General features: G+C 52.9%; 1 protein-coding gene across 3 annotated transcripts in view; it reads right to left on the bottom strand.

Annotated features, from left to right (window-relative positions):
• The window catches only part of LOC118380687 (serine/threonine-protein phosphatase 6 regulatory ankyrin repeat subunit A-like), a 71,217-nt gene that overhangs the window by 9,145 nt on the left and 41,960 nt on the right, over window positions 1–20,112 (bottom strand). For all 3 annotated transcript variants that reach the window (XM_052472376.1, XM_052472375.1, XM_052472374.1), the window contains 20 exons: window positions 16,694–16,801; window positions 16,519–16,623; window positions 12,299–12,377; window positions 12,092–12,206; window positions 6,860–7,006; window positions 6,641–6,709; window positions 6,289–6,426; window positions 6,092–6,203; window positions 5,965–5,991; window positions 5,720–5,794; window positions 5,372–5,573; window positions 5,179–5,266; window positions 4,943–5,060; window positions 4,408–4,627; window positions 4,194–4,281; window positions 3,789–3,872; window positions 2,208–2,356; window positions 2,041–2,123; window positions 1,830–1,912; window positions 1,600–1,691 (listed from right to left, as the gene is read on the bottom strand). In XM_052472376.1, coding sequence (XP_052328336.1) covers window positions 1,600–1,691; window positions 1,830–1,912; window positions 2,041–2,123; window positions 2,208–2,356; window positions 3,789–3,872; window positions 4,194–4,281; window positions 4,408–4,627; window positions 4,943–5,060; window positions 5,179–5,266; window positions 5,372–5,573; window positions 5,720–5,794; window positions 5,965–5,991; window positions 6,092–6,203; window positions 6,289–6,426; window positions 6,641–6,709; window positions 6,860–7,006; window positions 12,092–12,206; window positions 12,299–12,377; window positions 16,519–16,623; window positions 16,694–16,801 — 2,182 coding nt within the window. The remainder of the gene's footprint in view (window positions 1–1,599; window positions 1,692–1,829; window positions 1,913–2,040; window positions 2,124–2,207; window positions 2,357–3,788; window positions 3,873–4,193; window positions 4,282–4,407; window positions 4,628–4,942; window positions 5,061–5,178; window positions 5,267–5,371; window positions 5,574–5,719; window positions 5,795–5,964; window positions 5,992–6,091; window positions 6,204–6,288; window positions 6,427–6,640; window positions 6,710–6,859; window positions 7,007–12,091; window positions 12,207–12,298; window positions 12,378–16,518; window positions 16,624–16,693; window positions 16,802–20,112) is intronic.

Raw genomic sequence — 20,112 nt, forward strand, 5'->3', positions numbered from 1 at the left:
GGCACCTGCCCGGAGGTAAGCTACACCACTTACCCATTCCACAGCAGCCATGGTCACACCTGTCGAACAATTTCCTTACCGATCTCCCCCATCACAGGGAAACACCACGATCCTGGTTGTTGTGGATTGTTTCTCTAAGTCCTGCAGTCTCCTCCCGCTGCCCGGCCTACGGCCCTACAGACTGTGGAGGCCTTGTATACACACACACGAGTAAACCAGGATGTGGGTAGGTTTCTTATTGCCAGGACCGGCCGGGGGAGTGGGCAGCGTTCGTGCGCTGGGCAGAGATGACCCAGAACTCACTCTTCCACTAACCTCTCCCCCTTCCAGTGCGTACTAGGGTATTGGCGACTGAGGCTCATGCGGTGGAAGACTGGTTCCGACGCGCGGAGGAAACATGGGACGCCGCCCATGTTCACCTTCAGCATGCTGTGCTGCGCAAGAAAGCCGGCGCAGACAGTCACCGCAGTGAGGCGGACTGGGTCTGGCTCTCGACCCGAAACCTGCCCCTCCGCCTACCCTGCCGGAAGCTGTGTCCTCAGTTTGTGGGGCCATTTAAAGTCCTGAGGAGACTGAACGAGGTGAGTTACAGGTTACAGCTTCCCCCGAATACCATATTAACCCCTCGTTCCATGCGTCTCTCCTAAGGCCGGTGGTGGCTGGCCCGCTCCAGGAGTCTGAGGTGTGGGAGGTTCCTCCCCGGTGTACTCCGTTCGTTACATACTGGATTCGAGGCGTCGGGCGAGGGGCCTTCAGTACCTCGTGGACTGGGAGGGGTATGGTCCGGAGGAGAGATGCTGGGTTCCAGTGGAGGACGTGTTGGACCCTTCAACGCTGCAGGAGTTCCACAGTCTCCATCCGGATCGCCCTGCGCCTAGCCCTCCGGGTCGTCCTCGAGGCCGGTGTCGGCGCGCTGCTGGAGCAGCGCATCAAGGGTGGGGTACTGTCATGACTTCTACCGAAGTCGGTTCCTCTTCTTGTTCGGGCGGTGTTCGGCGGTCGACGTCACCAGTCTTCTAGCCATTGCCGATCCATTTTTTTACTTTACATTTGTTTTGTCTTCCCACACACCTGTGTGTTCCCTCATTACGTGTTGTGTATTTAACCCTCTGTTCCCCCCATGTCTTTGTGTGCTATTGTTTGTTTGTAAGTGCTTGTGCACATGTTGACTGGTGCGCATCGGGTCTTGTAACCAAGTTGTTATTTCTTGATGACGTTGGTTTTGGAATGAAACTGCTCCATCTATTACCTAGTTCTGCTCACCTGTGTCTGACTTCCCTTCCACCAGTTACACACCCCTTACACAAGGTTTGAAATTGTGTCTAATAAAATCTGTTGTTTGGGCTTCTTGCGGTCAATTTACAGTTTACAAATAAATCGTAATTATGAGCCGCGGCTGAATCTAGTTGATGAACCCTTCTGTAGGCTATAGCCTAGGCTACCATTCTACTCTGCATGGATAAGAGGAGGGTTGCAATTTTTTGGTGTCTCGCCTTTCGCAGCATACTGGCCAGGACTGGGCCTGTGTATGCTTGCGTGTCAGTATGTGTGCTTGTAGAGTTTGAGGGTGTGTGTGTGTGACAGTATTATGATACTGACCGTTCTCATCCACCGCTAGAACACTGGCTCCTTTCCCCAGCAGCTCCTGAACTACTACGGTCAGACCATTCCTAGCTGCTACATGGAGGGGCCTGAGGCCGAGAGAGAGAGAGGAGAAAAAGAGGGGGAGAGACAGACACACACCTGCAGAGTGAAGTCATACTAGCCTAATAACACTGTATGTTGGGTTGTGGTGTGTTCCATTTCCGAAAATCATTTGGGGTACGTACGTCTGTAGGGAAGTGTTGGTGCAGTTGATAAAGTTTCTGTCTGATATCTTCTCTAGTATCAACAACGCACTGGTCTCATGGCCCTGATGGTGAGAGAGAGAGGGATAGAGAGAGGGATAGAGAGAGGGATAGAGAGAGGGATAGAGAGAGGGTAAAACATTTAACAAACAGTCATTTGATTACCCATATATGGTGCATGTGTGAGTATTACCTTGCTACAGGCCAGGTGAAGAGCTGTGTTCTTGTTAGTATCCTGTAGTGTGAGGTCTGCCTTAGCACTGCTCACCAACACCTCTATATGAGAGAGACACCAGAATAGGTAAGGTGTGAGATAGGTAGTAGGGAAGGAGAGGAGAAGCGTAGAGAGTGTGTACTGACCCACAGCGTTGGTCTGTCCGTTGTGCGCTGCCATCATCAGTGGCGTGGTCCGTGTGTGTGTGTCGGAGGTGTTCGCCTGAGCTCCGTGACTCAACAACAAGGACACACACTCCACGTGGTCTGAGAATGCTGCCGCATGGAGGGGAGACCTACAAAGGGTGACAGCAGTCACTGTTACACACACTACCTCACGTTCTGCGAGTCTGTGTAGGGGCGGACCTCCCAACACGCCCCCAAAAAAACTCAGTCGGGTCTCGACTTAGAGGGGCTCGTGCCCATCGGCTCTGACATCCAGGGGGCCCACATTGATTTTATTTACTCTCACTAAGATATCATATTAACATGGTCATGGAAAAATTCATGGCAACATTTGGAAAATTGCAGGAAATTTGCTTTAAACTGCAAAAATGTCTCAACCCTATGGCAAAATGTGTAGTTTCATGAAATTAACTATTAAACTGCTACATTTTCTCTGCCCCATTGCAAAATTAGTAGAATTGCATGAAATTTGTTCAATCTTCTCTGCGCCCCATGGAAAAACAACAAGAGGGTGGGGTTCACCGACAAGAGGGGGGGGAGCACTAATATGTTTTGCCCGTTAGGTACAACATTTCACTTAGGGGCCCCAAAAGACTAGGGGCTGTGTATGTGTGTGTGTTTAATAATTTGTGTGTAATTAAAACACTACTGGACAGTTTTTTTAGGTACACCATCCAGTTCACAAAAATGGATCGCTCCTACAGACAAGTGAGTCACATGGCCTTGGCTTACTATATAAAGCAGGCAGACAGGCATCCAGTTACTGTTTGATTGACCGTTAGAATTGGGCAAAACAATTGACTGAAGCGACTGAGCGTGGTATGACCGGTGCTAGGCACACTGGATCCAGTACCTCAGAAACAGCCGCCCTCCTAGGCTTTTCATGTACGACAGTGTCTATCGTTTACAGAGAAGAGTGCAACAAACAAAAAACATCCAGTCAGCGGCAGTCCTGTGGGTGAAAACAGCTCGTTGATGAGAGAGGTCGAAGGAAAATGGCAAGAATCATGCAAGCTAACAGGCGGGCCACAAACTGACAAATAACAGTGCAGTTCAACAGTGGTGTGCTGAACAGCATCACGGAACAAACAATTTGTCGATCCTTGTCACGGATGGGCTATTGCAGCAGACGACCACACTGGGTTCCACTCCTATCAGCTAAAAACAAAAAGAAGCAACTCCAGTTGGCACACAATCACCAACACTGGACAATAGAGGACTGGAAAAACGTTGCCTGGTCCGGCGAATCCCGGGCCCTGTTGCGTCACGCTGATGGCAAAGTTAGGATTTGTCCATGGACCCATCCTGCCTAATACAGGCTGGTGGCGGTGGTGTAATGGTGTGGGGAATGTTTTCCTGGCACACGTTAGGTCCCTTAATACCAATAACTGAGCAAGGTAAGTTTCCGACAACTTGTAGAATCCATGTCCAAAGAAGTCCGACTGTTCTGGGGGCAAAGGTAGGTCCGAGCCAGTATTAGATGGGTGTACCTAATAAACGGTCCAGTGAGTGTATATACATGTGTGTAATAATGTGTCTCACCTGCCCTTGGTGTCTGTAGTGTTGACTATAGCAGAACCCAGAGAGTTGATCAACATCTCAGCGACTCCCTCGTTGTCATTCATACTGAAACAAGCAGAGAAGAAACACTTTCTTTCTCCTTCGAGGGTAGATCATCTTTAAAATTGCAGGTAGATTGAGGCTTCTATTAATGTCGTTGTCGGCATCATTTCCAATCACACTTTTACACTAATTTAATATTTTATTTACATCCCGATGTTACACAAATGACACCTTTTTTGTGATCATATATTTATTTAGGTGGTCATAGACATACTAGGACCTGTGAATCTCAGCACACGAGTGACTGACTGGGTTCGAACCCTAAATACTGTGTTAGCACCCTGCCCTTAAGCTTAGGCATTAGCTGTGAGAGTTGAGGCTTACACTGCACAGTGCAGAGGGCTGAAGTGGTTTCCCTGTGTCTTCTTGAACACTTCCTGTTCCAACAACAACTCTACACACCCATCATAACCTGGAGCGAGAGAGACAGAGAAACGGTCAAAAGTATATCACTGTATTGTCTACATATAATTCTAGTTTATCATTCATTCAGATCAGTTAACCAACATTAATCTGATGATTCTCTAACGCTGTTTACCATTGTAGCAGGCCCAGTGCAGCGGTGTGTATCCGTGGTTGTCGGTAAGAAGTGTGTGAGTGTGCAAGGCATTAGCAGCCTGAAGTAGTGCTCCCAGCACCCCGGTGTGTCCGCAAGCTGCTGCCAGGTGTAGCGGAGAGCGCCCTGCCCGGTCACATACACACACACTCGCCCCATGCTGCAACAACGCCTCAACACACTCCTCATGACCCGACACCGCCTAAAGAAACAAAACAGATCATTAAAAGTGTGTGTTCTTGTGTCTGAGTTTGTATGTGTGGTGTGTACAGTGTACAGTGCATTCAGAAAGTATTCAGTTTTTCACTTTGTCATTATGGGGTATTGTGTGTAGATTGATATGGGGAAAAAACAATTTAATCCATTTTAGAATGAGGCTGTAACATAACTAAATGTGGAAAAAGTCAAGGGGTCTGAATAATTTACAAATGCACTGTATGTGTATATGGTGTGTGTGTGTGTGTGTGTGTGTGTGTGTGAGAGACTGTATAGAGACTAGGGAGTTTGTGTGTCTCACCCCGCGGTGTAGTGCAGTCCTGCCCCAGTGGTCTTTAGCCTCTACGTCAGCTCCTCTACTCAGTAGAGAATACACACTCTCTGTGTGTCCGCTCAGTACCGCCAGCATCAGAGGGGTCCTACACACACAATCAATATATTTACCAATCACTCAATCAATCCATCATTGATTAATCAAGCAAATCTAAAAGTATCTAGCTCACACAGTCAATACATTAGTCTCTCACACACACTTACTGTCCGTTGGCGTCTTGTACATCTACAGAGTTGTGTGTGTCTGTGTTGTTGATGAGAAGACGGAGACAGTCAGAGTGGCCGTTCATCGCTGGAGGAGGAGACACACACTCAGGTTTAGGGAAAAAGATGGGTATGCAATGTGTGTGTGTGTGTAGTCATTGTGCGCCTGCTGGCTCTCATATACATATAATACCTGCAACATGTAAGGCTGTCCTCTTCAGCGTGTAATCCTTGGTGTGTGTGTGAGCTCCGTGGTGCAGTAAAAGTGACACACACTCCTGGTGGCCCCTGGAGCAGGCTAGGGAGAGCGGGGTCCGGCCCTCGGGGGTCCGAATGTCCACCTCCAACAGACCAGCAGCCAACACCTCCAACACGCCACAGTGACCATGGTACGCCTGGAGAACACACACACCAATCAATACAAATCTATATATTAATCACAGTGCTTCCCAAACTTCCTTGCATTGTGCCCCACGTAAAGCATTTAGGTTTTTCTATTAACCTACAGACTAACTGGCAGTGGAGTGTGTGTGTGACTCACCGCGAGGTGAAGGGGGCTGATGAGGGAGTGGCTATCAGAGTCACTCAGGATGTCTGTACCAGATGTCTCCATCAGCTGAGAGAGAGAGGAGAGAGGGAGAGAAAGAGAGAGAGAAGAGAGGAGAAAGAGAGAGAGATAGAGAGAGAATGCCTTCGTTATTATTATTAAAAAGCTAGAACATTAGAACAAGCAGCAGAGGGTACTCCTCTCCCGTGTCAGACCACTAATGTTGTCCAGCTACTTACCACATCTAGAGGAGTCTCCCTGGATATCTGAAAAACAAGAAGACAGAATGTCAAACCCAGTCACTACTTGTAGTGCGAAGTAGGTAATGGTGTCCGGGTAGGTCATGTACGAGCAGGATGTCCTAACCAGTTCAAGGCAGAGTGTGTTTCCGTATGCCGATGCATAGTGGACTGGGTTGTAGCCCTGTCGGTCTCTGATCCCTGGGTTGGCATCGCTCCTCAACAGGTACTCTACACACCTGACACACACACACAGAGGGTCAGACAGGACAGACAGGACAGACAACTACTACTACTACTACTACTACTACTACTACTACTAACTTTCCCTCTGTGCCAGCAGCAGCGTAGTGTAGAGGAGAACAGCCCCTCTCATCCAGCTCGTTGACTCCAGCACCAGACCCCACCAGGGCAAACACACACTGAGATTTACTGTTACAACAGGCATAGTGAAGAGGAGTCCTAGAGAGAAGAGTGTTACTGTCACAACAGGCATGGAGTCCATTTGCTTTTGTTTAAGAAATGTTTTGCAACAGAATCGACATAATGAATACACCCCTGGAGAGAAGAGAAAGAACAATACTTCATCTTCTTTGCATAGAACGAAAAAATGTCTTTATGCAGGCATGTACGCACACAAACACACAAAGGCTGAACGTAAAGCTGAACCACTGACCTTCCAAACCTGTCCTTTCTGTTGAAATCTGCTCCTGTATTCAACAGCAGATTCAAACACTCCAGGTTCCTGATGGAGACCGAGAGAGAAAGAGAGAGAAAATTAATTGTACAGTAGAAAATTGGATAGAACAACTAACTGCAGAAAGGACTTAAAAATCCAAGAGCAAAGGACAGAGAGACACGAAAAAGGGGAGGGTTTAAAGAGTTGTTGTTTCACCCTCCTGCAGCTGCAGCATGTAGACATGACCTTCCAAAGTGGTCAGGAGTGTCTATGTGGAAGTCTGAGGAGAGCAGTTTCCTGCAGCAGTCAGAGAAGCCACTGAGAGCTGCCAGATGGAGGGGGAACATGCCATGGACGCCACGCCTGTAAAAAACATCACGTCAGCGGTGCTTAGCCAGGTGTGTGTCACAGTGATAGTCTCCAACTCCGTCTAGTGAGTGAGTGCAGACTTAGCGGAGTTGTCTCCATGTGTGATAAGTCTGTCTGTGTGTATACACACAGTACCAATCAAACGTTTGGACATGCCTACTCATTTAAGGGTTTTTCTTTATTTTTACTATTTTCTACATGGTAGAATAATAGCGAAGACATCAAAACTATGAAATAACACATATGGTAGTAACGCAAAAAAGTGTTAAAAAAATATATATTTTATATCTGAGATTCTTCAAAGTAGCCACCCTTTGCCTTGATGACAACTTTGTCACCTGGAATGATTTCAATTTACAGGTGTGCCTTGTTAAAAGTTCATTTGTGGAATTTATTTCCTTCTTAATGCATTTGAGCCAATCAGTTGTGTGGTGACAAGGTAGGGGTGGTATAAAGAAGCCATCCCTCCTTGGTAAAAGACCAAGTCCATATTATGGCAAGAACAGCTCAAATAAGAAAAGAGAAATGACAGTCAATCATTACGTTAAGACATGAAGGTCAGTCAATAAGGAACATTTCAAGAACTTTTGAAGTTTATTCAAGTGCAGTCACAAAAACAATCAAGCACTATGATTTAACTGTCTATCATGGGGACCGCCACAGGAATGGAAGACCCATCGTTAACTGTAAGTTCATTAGAGTTACCAGCCTCAGAACGTGTAGCCCAAATAAATGCTTGAAAGAGTTCAAGTAACAGACACATCTCAACATCAACTGTTCAAAGGAGACCGTGTGAATCAGGCCTTCATGGTTGAATTGCTGCAAAGAAACCACTACTAAAGGACACCAATAATAAGTAGAGACTTGCTTGAGCCAAGAAACACGACCAATGGACATTAGACCGGTGGAAATCTGTCCTTTGGTTTGATGAGTCCAAATTTGAGATTTTTGGTTCCAACTGCTGTGTCTTTGTGAGATCCAGAGTAGGTGAACGGATGATCTCCACATGTGTGGTTCCCACCATGAAGCATAGAGGAGGTGGTGTGATGGTACATTGCTGGTGATACTGTCTGATTTATTTAGAATTCAAGGCACATAATCAGCATGGTTACCACAGCATTCTGCAGCGATATGCCATCCAATCTGATTTGCACTTAGTGGAACTATGATTTGTTTTTCAACAGGACAATGACTTAAAACACCTCCAGGCGGTGTATGGGATATTTGACCAAGGAGAGTGGTCCAAGAAGGAGAGTGGTGGAGTGCTGCATCAGATGACCTGGCTTCCACTATCACCCAACCTCAACCCAATTGAGATGGTTTGGGATGAGTTGGACTGCAGAGTGAAGGAAAAGCAGCCAACAAGTGCTCAGTATATATGGGAACTCCTTCAAGACTGTTGAAAAAGCATTCCAGGTGTAGCTGGTTGAGAGAATGCCAAGAGTGTGCAAAGTTGTCATCAAGGTAAAGGGTGGCTAATATATTTTGATTTGTTAAACAGTTTTTTGGTTACTACATGATTCCATATGTGTGTTTCATAGTTTTGATGTCTTCACTATTATTTTACAATGTATAAAATAGTAAAAATAAAGAAAAACCCTGGAATGAGTAGGTGTGTCCAAACTTTTGACTGGTTTTTATATATATATATATATATATATATATATATATACTACCATTCAAAGGTTTGGGGTCACAGAAATGTCCTTGTTTTTGAAAGAAAAGCACATTTTTTGTAAATTGAAATAACATGAAATTGATCAGAAATACAGTGTAGACATTGTTAATGTTGTTAATAACTATTGTAGCTGGAAACAGCTGATTTTTAATGGAATATCTACATAGGTGTACAGAGGCCCATTATCAGCAACCATCACTCCTGTGTTCCAATGCCACGTTGTGTTAGCTAATCCAAGTTTGTCATCTTAAAAGGCTAATTGATCATTAGAAAACCCTTTTGCAATTATGTTAGCACAGCTGTAAACTGTTGTTCTGATTAAAGAAGCAATAAAACTGGCCTTCTTTAGACTAGTTGAGTATCTGGAGCATCAACATTTATGGGTTCGATTACATTATAGGCTCAAAATGGCCAGAAACAAAAGACTTTCTTCCGAAACTCGTCAGTCTATTCTTGTTCTGAGAAATGAAGGCTATTCCATGCGAGAAATTGCCAAGAAACTGAAGATCTCCTACAACGCTGTGTACTACTCCCTACACAGAACAGAACAACCTGGTTCTAACCAGAATAGAAAGTGGGAGTTCAGACGTTTCCAGCTACAATAGTCATTTAAAGCATTAACAATGTCTACACTGTATTTCTCTCATCAATTTGATGTTACTTTAATGGACAAAAAAAAGGAGCTTTTCTTTCAAAAACAAGGACATTTCTAAGTGACCCCAAACTTCTGTACGGTAGTGTGTATCCATCTATCTATCGATATACAGTGCATTCGGAAAGTATTCAGACCCCTTACCTTTTAACGTTACAGCGTTATTCTAAAAAAAAATGTTTTTATCTCAAACTACACACATGACAAAGCAAAAACAGGTTTTTAGAAATATTTGCTAATGTTTTAAAAATAAAAAACAGAAATGCCTTATTTACACAAGTATTCAGACCCTTTGCTATGAGACTCAATTGACCTCAGGTGCATCCGGTTTCCATTGATCATCCTGCAGATGTTTCTACAACTTGGAGTCCACCTACGGTAAATTCAATTGATTGGATTTAGAAAGGCATACACCTGTCTATATAATGTCCCACAGTTGACAGTGCATTTCAGAGCAAAATCCAAGCCACAAGATCAAAGGAATTGTCCGTAGAGCCCTGAGACATGATTGTGTCGAGGCACAGATCTAAGGAATTGTCCGTAGAGCTCTGAGACAGGATTGTGTCGAGGCACAGATCTAAGGAATTGTCCGTAGAGCTCTGAGACAGGATTGTGTCGAGGCACAGATCTAAGGAATTGTCCGTAGAGCTCTGAGACAGGATTGTGTCGAGGCACAGATCTAAGGAAAGGCACCAAAAAAAATAACTGCAGCTTTGAAGGTCCCCAAGAACAGTGGCCTCCATCATTCTTAAATATAATACGTTTGGAACCACTAAGACTCTTTCTAGAGCTGGACTGAGCAATCGGGGAAGAAGGGCCTTGGTCAGGGAGGTGACCAAGAACCTGATGGTCACTCTGACAGAGCTCCAGAGTCACTCTGTGGAGATGGGAGAACCTTCCAGAAGGACAACCATCTATGCAGCACTCCACCAATCTGGCCTTTAAAGTAGAATGGCCAGACTGAAACCACTCCTCAGTAAAAAAGGCACATGACAGCCCTCTTGGAGTTTGCCAAAAGGTGCCGAAAGGACTCGAAGACCACAAGAAACAAGATTATCTGGTCTGATGAAACTAAGATTGAACTCTTTGGCCTGAATGGCAAGCGTCTAGAGGAAACCTGGCACCATCCCTACAGTGACGCACGGTGGTGGCAGCATCATGTGTGGGATGTTTTTCAGCAGCAGGGACTGGGAGACTAGTCAGGATCAAAGGAAAAATGAATGGCGCAAAGTACAGAGATCCTTCATGAAAACTTGCTCCCCACTCCTCAGGACCTCAGACTAGGGCGAAGGTTCACCTTTCAACAGGACAACGACGCTATGCACACAGCCAAGACAACGCAGGAGTGGCTTCAGGACAAGTCTCTAAATGTCCTTGAGTGGCCCAGCCAGAGCCCGGACTTGAACTTGATCGAACATCTCTGGAGACCTGAAAAAAGCTGTGCAGCGACGCTCCCCATCCAACCTGACAGAGCTTGAGAGGATCTGCAGAGAGGAATGGGAGAAACTCCCCAAATACAGGTGTGCCAAGCTTGTAGCGTCATACCCGCAAAGACTCGAGGCTGTAATCTCTGTCAAAGGTGCTTCTAAAATTTATTGAGTAAAGGTTCTGAATACTTACGTAAATGGTGATATCATTTTTTTTGTTATTTGCTGAAATGTCTAAAAATCTGTTTTTGCATTGTCATTGTGGGGTATTGTGTGTAGATTGATGAGGGAAAAAAAACTTTAATCCATTTTAGAATAAGGCTGTGCCGTAACAAAATGTGGAAAAAGTCAAGGTGTCTGAACACTTTCTGAATGCACTGTATATACACTTAACACAAATATAAACACAGCATGCAAGAATTTTAATGAGTTGCTGTTCACAGAAGTAAATCAGTCAATTGCAATAAATGTATTAGGCCCTAATATATGGATTTCACATGACTGGGCAGGGGCGCAGCCATGCGTGGGCCTGGGAGGGCATAGGCTCACCCACTTGGGAGCCAGGCCCACCTACTGGAGAGCCAGGCCCAGCCAATCCTAATGAGTTTTTCTCCCAAAAAAAAGGTCTGTATTACAGACAGAAATACTCAGTTTCATCAGTTGTCCAGGTGGCTGGTCTCAAGACAATCTCGCAGGTGAAGAAGCCAGATGTGGAGTTCCTGGGCTGGCGTGGTAATACTTGGTCTGCGGTTGAGTCCGGTTGGATATACTGCCAAATTCTCTAAAATGACGTTGAAGGCGGCTTATGGTAGAGAAATTCACATAAAATTCTCTGGCAACAGTCCTGGTGGTTATTCCTGTAGTCAGCTTGCCAATTGTATGCTCCTTCTAAACCGGAGACATCTGTGGCATTGTGTTTTGTAACAAAACGTAACATTTTAAAGTGCAGTTGTGTAATGATCATGCTGTTTAAACCTTCCTACAATTGAGGAGTAGAAAAACATTGCCTGTTCCGATGAATCCCGTTTCCTGATGAATCATGCTGACAGGCAGAGTGAGAATTTGGCTTAAGTAGCATGAGTCAATGGACCCATGTTGCCTGGTGTCAACAGTACAGGCTGGTGGTGGTGTAATGGTGGGGAATATTTTCCTGGCACACGTTAGGTCCCTTGATACCAACTGAGCGATGTTTGAACACCACATAGTATCTGAACATTGTTGCTGACTAGGCTCATCCTTTCATGGCTACAAGGAGGTCCTACACAATAATAGATGGGTGTACCAATTAAACTGACCACTGAGTGTATTTGTGTGTGTCTTACTTGGCGGTGTTGGCTCCGTGTGTGAGCAGAGTGTTGATCAGTAACTGGTGTCCGTAGCGAGCAGCGATGTGAAGAGGAGAGTTCCCATTCTTATCCTCACAGTCCACCTCCGCACCTGCACAGACAGACAAAGAGCAAATAGTAGGGTGTTTGAAATATTAATAGACCAATAGCAGTGTGTGTGTGGTGTTTTGGGGCGGGCCTCACCGTTTTGAATGACAGCCTGAGAACGAGAGAACCTTCCATGGACCGCTGCCATGTGGAGAGGGGTCTTCCCATCCTTACTCTGGAGTGGGGAAAGAGAGAAAGAAAGCAAGACATTTCATTCTGTTTGTCAGAAGAGTTGTGATGTTCAGGACTTGGTGATGTTCCCTGTGTTATAAACCTTCCTATTCAGATCAGGACTGGGTGATGTTCCCTGTGTTATAAACCTTCCTATTCAGATCAGGACTGGGTGTAAACTCTAAAGGTCTTATGGAAACTGTCTCAGCTGCCCTGAGCAACTTGCACCTAGAGGGGTTCAACTCTTCTCTCACACCCCCCCACCCAACAGCCCTGAGCAACTTCAGCTCTTCTCTCACCCCCCACCCTACAGCCCTGAGCAACTTCATCTCTTCTCTCACCCCCCCTCCCCTACAGGCCTGAGCAACTTCAGCTCTTCTCACACCCGCCACCCCACCCTACAGCCCTGAGCAACTTCAGCTCTTCTCACACCCGCCACCCCACCCTACAGCCCTGAGCAACTTCAGCTCTTCTCACACCCGCCACCCCACCCTACAGCCCTGAGCAACTTCAGCTCTTCTCACACCCGCCACCCCACCCTAGACAGCCCTGAGCAACTTCAGCTCTTCTCACACCTACCGCCCTGAGCAACTTCAGCTCTTTCACCCCCCCTCCCCTACAGGCCTGAGCAACTTCAGCTCTTCTCACACCCGCCACCCAACCCTACAGCCCTGAGCAACTTCAGCTCTTCTCACACCCGCCACCCCACCCTACAGCCCTGAGCAACTTCAGCTCTTCTCACACCCGCCACCCCACCCTACAGCCCTGAGCAACTTCAGCTCTTCTCACACCCGCCACCCCACCCTACAGCCCTGAGCAACTTCAGCTCTTCTCACACCCGCCACCCCACCCTACAGCCCTGAGCAACTTCAGCTCTTCTCACACCTACCGCCCTGAGCAACTTCAGCTCTTCTCTCACCCCCTCCCCTACAGGCCTGAGCAACTTCAGCTCTTCTCACACCCGCCACCCAACCCTACAGCCCTGAGCAACTTCAGCTCTCTCACACCCCCCCCCACTCTACAGCCCTGAGCAACTTCAGCTCTTCTCACACCCGCCACCCTACCGCCCTGAGCAACTTCAGCTCTTCTCACACTCGCCACCCCACCCTACAGCCCTGAGCAACTTCAGCTCTTCTCACACCTACCGCCCTGAGCAACTTCAGCTCTTCTCTCCCCCCCCCACTCTACAGCCCTGAGCAACTTCAGCTCTTCTCACACCCGCCACCCCACCCTACAGCCCTGAGCAACTTCAGCTCTTCTCACACCTACCGCCCTGAGCAACTTCAGCTCTTCTCTCACCCCCTCCCCTACAGGCCTGAGCAACTTCAGCTCTTCTCACACCCGCCACCCAACCCTACAGCCCTGAGCAACTTCAGCTCTTCTCACACCCGCCACCCCACCCTACAGCCCTGAGCAACTTCAGCTCTTCTCACCCCCCACTCTACAGCCCTGAGCAACTTCAGCTCTTCTCACACCCGCCACCCTACCGCCCTGAGCAACTTCAGCTCTTCTCACACTCGCCACCCCACCCTACAGCCCTGAGCAACTTCAGCTCTTCTCACACCTACCGCCCTGAGCAACTTCAGCTCTTCTCTCACCCCACCTACAGCCCTGAGCAACTTCAGCTCTTCTCACACCCCCACCCTACCGCCCTGAGCAACTTCAGCTCTTCTCACCCCCCCACTCTACAGCCCTGAGCAACTTCAGCACTTCTCACACCCCCACCCCACCCTACAGCCCTGAGCAACTTCAGCTCTTCTCACACCCGCCACCCCACCCTACAGCCCTGAGCAACTTCAGCTCTTCTCACACCTACCGCCCTGAGCAACTTCAGCTCTTCTTCACCCCCCACTCTACAGCCCTGAGCAACTTCAGCTCTTCTCACACCCCCACCCCACCCTACAGCCCTGATCAACTTCAGCTCTTCTCACACCCGCCACCCCACCCTACAGCCCTGAGCAACTTCAGCTCTTCTCACACCTACCGTCCTGAGCAACTTCAGCTCTTCCCACCCCCCACTCTACAGCCCTGAGCAACTTCAGCTCTTCTCACGCCCCCAACCCTGCCGTCCTGAGCAACTTCAGCTCTTCCTCACCCCCCCACAGCCCTGAGCAACTTCAGCTCTTCTCTCACCCCCCCACTCTACAGCCCTGAGCAACTTCAGCTCTTCTCACACCCCCCACCCTACAGCCCTGAGCAACTTCAGCTCTTCTCTCACCCCCCCACCCTACAGCCCTGAGCAACTCACACCCGCCACCCCACCCTACAACCCTGAGCAACTTCAGCTCTTCTCGCCACCCCACCCTACAGCCCTGAGCAACTTCAGCTCTTCTCTCACACCCCCCACTCTACAGCCCTGAGCAACTTCAGCTCTTCTCACACCCCCAACCCTGCCGTCCTGAGCAACTTCAGCTCTTCTCTCACACCCCCCCCACACTCTACAGCCCTGAGCAACTTCAGCTCTTCTCACACCCCCACCCTACCGCCCTGAGCAACTTCAGCTCTTCTCTCACCCCCCACTCTACAGCCCTGAGCAACTTCAGCACTTCTCACACCCCCACCCCACCCTACAGCCCTGAGCAACTTCAGCTCTTCTCACACCCGCCACCCCACCCTACAGCCCTGAGCAACTTCAGCTCTTCTCACACCTACCGCCCTGAGCAACTTCAGCTCCCTCACCCCCCCACTCTACAGCCCTGAGCAACTTCAGCTCTTCTCACACCCCCACCCCACCCTACAGCCCTGATCAACTTCAGCTCTTCTCACACCCGCCACCCCACCCTACAGCCCTGAGCAACTTCAGCTCTTCTCACACCTACCGTCCTGAGCAACTTCAGCTCTTCTCTCACCCCCCACTCTACAGCCCTGAGCAACTTCAGCTCTTCTCACGCCCCCAACCCTGCCGTCCTGAGCAACTTCAGCTCTTCTCTCACACCCCCCCCACAGCCCTGAGCAACTTCAGCTCTTCTCTCACCCCCCCACTCTACAGCCCTGAGCAACTTCAGCTCTTCTCACACCCCCACCCCACCCTACAGCCCTGAGCAACTTCAGCTCTTCTCTCACCCCCCTACAGCCCTGAGCAACTTCAGCTCTTCTCACACCCGCCACCCCACCCTACAACCCTGAGCAACTTCAGCTCTTCTCACACCTACCGCCCTGAGCAACTTCAGCTCTTCTCACACCCGCCACCCCACCCTACAGCCCTGAGCAACTTCAGCTCTTCTCACACCCCCAACCCTGCCGTCCTGAGCAACTTCAGCTCTTCTCTCACACCCCCCACTCTACAGCCCTGAGCAACTTCAGCTCTTCTCACACCCCCACCCTACCGCCCTGAGCAACTTCAGCTCTTCTCTCACTCCCCCCCACTCTACAGCCCTGAGCAACTTCAGCTCTTCTCACACCCCCCACCCCACCCTACAGCCCTGAGCAACTTCAGCTCTTCTCACACCCGCCACCCCACCCTACAGCCCTGAGCAACTTCAGCTCTCCTCACACCTACCGCCCTGAGCAACTTCAGCTCTTCTCTCCCCCACTCTACAGCCCTGAGCAACTTCAGCTCTTCTCACACCCCCAACCCTGCCGCCCTGAGCAACTTCAGCTCTTCTCTCACCCCCCCACTCTACAGCCCTGAGCAACTTCAGCTCTTCTCACACCCCCACCCCACTCTACAGCCCTGAGCAACTTCAGCTCTTCTCACACCCCCCACTCTACAGCCCTGAGCAACTTCAGCTCTTCTCACACCCCCAACCCTGCCGTCCTGAGCAACTTCAACTCTTCTCTCACACACCCCCCCCACCCTAGAGCCCTGAGCAACTTCAGCTCTTCTCACACCTACCACCCTGAGCAACTTCAGCTCTTCTCTCACCCCCCCACTCTACAGCCCTGAGCAACTTCAGCTCTTCTCACACCCCCCACCCCACTCTACAGCCCTGAGCAACTTCAGCTCTTCTCACACCCCCCCACTCTACAGCCCTGAGCAACTTCAGCTCTTCTCACACCCCCAACCCTGCCGTCCTGAGCAACTTCAACTCTTCTCTCACACACCACCCCCCCCACAGCCCTGAGAAATTTCAGCTCTTCTCTCACACCCCACACCATATGTCCCACTACTACCCTGTTGGCCTAGGAGAAGTGTGTGTGTGTACCCTGATGTTGACGTTAGCTCCGTTCCCAAGCAGTAGTTCCAGACACAGCGCCCCCTGGCGGGAACAGGCTGAGAAGTGCAGCGCAGACAGACCCCTCTCATTCACCTGTTAGAGAGAGATAAAGTTACAATATACACACCAACACACGTACACCAACACACACACAGATGTGTACCTGGTTGATGGAGGCTCCAGCCTCTATGAGTTCGTTGACCACCACATCCTGGCCATTATAACTGGCCATATGGAGAGCAGAGTTACCATAAATATTACCCTGGTTTATCTAGAGAGATTGAGGGAGAAGGCGGGGAAAGAGGGCGAGAGGGAGAAAGCACGGTGAGAGAGAGAGAGTGAGGGTGCGGGGAGAGAGGGAGCGGGAGAGAGAGGGGGAGCGGGGGAGTGCAGGGACAGAGAGACAGAGCGGGACGAGAGCGAGAGAGAGTGGGGAGAGAGCGAGGGCAGAGAGAGAGCGAGGGCGGAGAGAGAGAGCGAGGGCAGAGAGCGAGGGCGGAGGGCGAGAGAGCGAGGGCGGAGAGCGAGAGCGAGGGCGGAGAGAGCGAGAGCGAGGGCGGAGAGAGCGGAGAGAGAGAGCGAGGGCGGAGGGAGAGAGAGAGCGAGGGCGGAGGGAGGGAGAGAGCGAGGGCGGAGGGAGGGAGAGAGCGAGGGCGGAGGGAGGGAGCGAGCGAGGGCGGAGGGAGGGAGCGAGCGAGGGCGGAGGGAGCGGAGAGAGAGAGCGAGGGCGGAGGGAGAGAGAGAGCGAGGCGGAGGGAGGGAGAGAGCGAGGGCGGAGGGAGGGAGAGAGCGAGGGCGGAGGGAGGGAGAGAGCGAGGGCGGAGGGAGGGAGAGAGCGAGGGCGGAGGGAGGGAGAGAGCGAGGGCGGAGGGAGGGAGCGAGCGAGGGCGGAGGGAGGGAGCGAGCGAGGGCGGAGGGAGGGAGAGAGCGAGGGCGGAGGGAGGGAGCGAGCGAGGGCGGAGGGAGGGAGCGAGGGCGGAGGGAGGGAGCGAGGGCGGAGGGAGGGAGCGAGCGAGGGCGGAGGGAGGGAGAGAGCGAGGGCGGAGGGAGGGAGCGAGGGCGGAGGGAGAGAGCGAGGGTGGAGAGCGAGGGCGGAGAGCGAGGGCGGAGAGCGGAGGGAGAGAGAGAGCGAGGGCGGAGGGAGGGAGAGAGAGAGCGAGGGCGGAGAGAGCGAGAGCGAGGGCGGAGAGAGCGGAGAGAGAGAGCGAGGGCGGAGGGAGAGAGAGAGCGAGGCGGAGGGAGGGAGAGAGCGAGGGCGGAGGGAGGGAGAGAGCGAGGGCGGAGGGAGGGAGAGAGCGAGGGCGGAGGGAGGGAGAGAGCGAGGGCGGAGGGAGGGGAGCGAGCGAGGGCGGAGGGAGGGAGAGAGCGAGGGCGGAGGGAGCGGAGAGAGAGAGCGAGGGCGGAGGGAGGGAGAGAGAGAGCGAGGGCGGAGGGAGGAGAGAGAGCGAGGGCGGAGGGAGGGAGAGAGCGAGGGCGGAGGGAGGGAGAGAGCGAGGGCGGAGGGAGGGAGAGAGCGAGGGCGGAGGGAGGGAGAGAGCGAGGGCGGAGGGAGGGAGAGAGCGAGGGCGGAGGGAGGGAGCGAGCGAGGGCGGAGGGAGGGAGCGAGCGAGGGCGGAGGGAGGGAGCGAGCGAGGGCGGAGGGAGGGAGAGAGCGAGGGCGGAGGGAGGGAGAGAGCGAGGGCGGAGGGAGGGAGAGAGCGAGGGCGGAGGGAGGGAGAGAGCGAGGGCGGAGGGAGGGAGAGAGCGAGGGGCGGAGGGAGGGAGCGAGCGAGGGCGGAGGGAGGGAGCGAGGGCGGAGGGAGGGAGCGAGCGAGGGCGGAGGGAGGGAGCGAGGGCGGAGGGAGGAGCGAGGGCGGAGGGAGCGAGCGAGGGCGGAGGGAGGGAGCGAGGGCGGAGGGAGGGAGCGAGGGCGGAGGGAGAGAGCGAGGTGGAGAGCGAGGGCGGAGAGCGAGGCGGAGAGCGGAGGGAGAGAGAGAGCGAGGCGGAGGGAGGGGAGAGAGAGCGAGGGCGGAGAGAGCGAGAGCGAGGGGCGGAGAGAGCGGGAGAGAGAGAGCGAGGGCGGAGGGAGAGAGAGAGCGAGGGCGGAGGGAGGAGAGAGCGAGGGCGGAGGGAGGGAGAGAGGAGGGCGGAGGGAGGGAGAGAGCGAGGGCGGAGGGAGGGAGAGAGCGAGGGCGGAGGGAGGGAGAGAGCGAGGGCGGAGGGAGGGAGGGAGCGAGGGCGGAGGGAGGGAGGGAGCGAGGGCGGAGGGAGCGGGAGAGAGAGAGCGAGGGCGGAGGGAGAGAGAGAGCGAGGGCGGAGGGAGGGAGAGAGCGAGGGCGGAGGGAGGGAGAGAGCGAGGGCGGAGGGAGGGAGAGAGCGAGGGCGGAGGGAGGGAGCGAGCGAGGGCGGAGGGAGGGAGCGAGCGAGGGCGGAGGGAGGGAGGAGCGAGGGCGGAGGGAGGAGCGAGGGCGGAGGGAGGGAGCGAGGGCGGAGGGAGGGAGCGAGGGCGGAGGGAGGGAGCGAGGGCGGAGGGAGGAGCGAGGGCGGAGGGAGGGAGCGAGGGCGGAGGGAGAGAGCGAGGTGGAGAGCGAGGGCGGAGAGCGAGGGCGGAGAGCGGAGGGAGAGAGAGAGCGAGGCGGAGGGAGGGAGAGAGAGAGCGAGGGCGGAGGGAGGGAGAGAGAGAGCGAGGGCGGAGGGAGGGAGAGAGCGAGCGAGGGCGGAGGGAGGGAGGGAGAGAGCGAGGGCGGAGGGAGGGAGGGAGAGAGCGAGCGAGGGCGGAGGGAGGGAGAGAGCGAGCGAGGGCGGAGGGAGGGAGAGAGCGAGCGAGGGCGGAGGGAGAGAGCGAGCGAGGGCGGAGGGAGAGAGCGAGCGAGGGCGGAGGGAGGGAGCGAGCAGCGAGCGAGCAGCGGAGGGAGGGAGAGAGAGCGAGCGGAGGGAGGGAGGGAGAGAGCGAGCGCGGAGGGAGGGAGAGAGAGAGCGAGCGAGCGCGGGAGGGGAGGGAGAGAGCGAGCGAGGGCGGAGGGAGGGAGAGAGGGAGCGAGGGCGGAGGGAGGGAGGGAGGGAGCGAGGGCGGAGGGAGGGAGGGAGGGAGCGAGGGCGGAGGGAGGGAGGGAGGGAGCGAGGGCGGAGGGAGGGAGGGAGGGAGCGAGGGCGGAGGGAGGGAGGGAGGGAGCGAGGGCGGAGGGAGGGAGGGAGGGAGCGAGGGCGGAGGGAGGGAGGGAGGGAGCGAGGCGGAGGGAGGGAGGGAGGGAGCGAGGGCGGGAGGGAGGGAGGGAGGGAGCGAGGGCGGAGGGAGGGAGGGAGGGAGCGAGGGCGGAGGGAGGGAGGGAGGGAGCGAGGGCGGAGGGAGGGAGGGAGGGAGCGAGAGGCGGAGGGAGGGAGGGAGGGAGCGAGGGCGGAGGGAGGGAGGGAGGGAGCGAGGGCGGAGGGAGGGAGGGAGGGAGCGAGGGCGGAGGGAGGGAGGGAGGGAGGGAGCGAGGGCGGAGGGAGGGGAGGGGAGCGGAGGGCGGAGGGAGGGAGCGAGGGCGGAGGGAGGGAGGGAGCGAGGCGGAGGGAGGGAGCGAGGGCGGAGGGAGGGAACGAGGGCGGAGGGAGGGCGGAGGG

Source organism: Oncorhynchus keta, chromosome 20 (genome assembly GCF_023373465.1).
Source record: "Oncorhynchus keta strain PuntledgeMale-10-30-2019 chromosome 20, Oket_V2, whole genome shotgun sequence".
Classification (NCBI taxonomy): domain Eukaryota; kingdom Metazoa; phylum Chordata; class Actinopteri; order Salmoniformes; family Salmonidae; genus Oncorhynchus; species Oncorhynchus keta.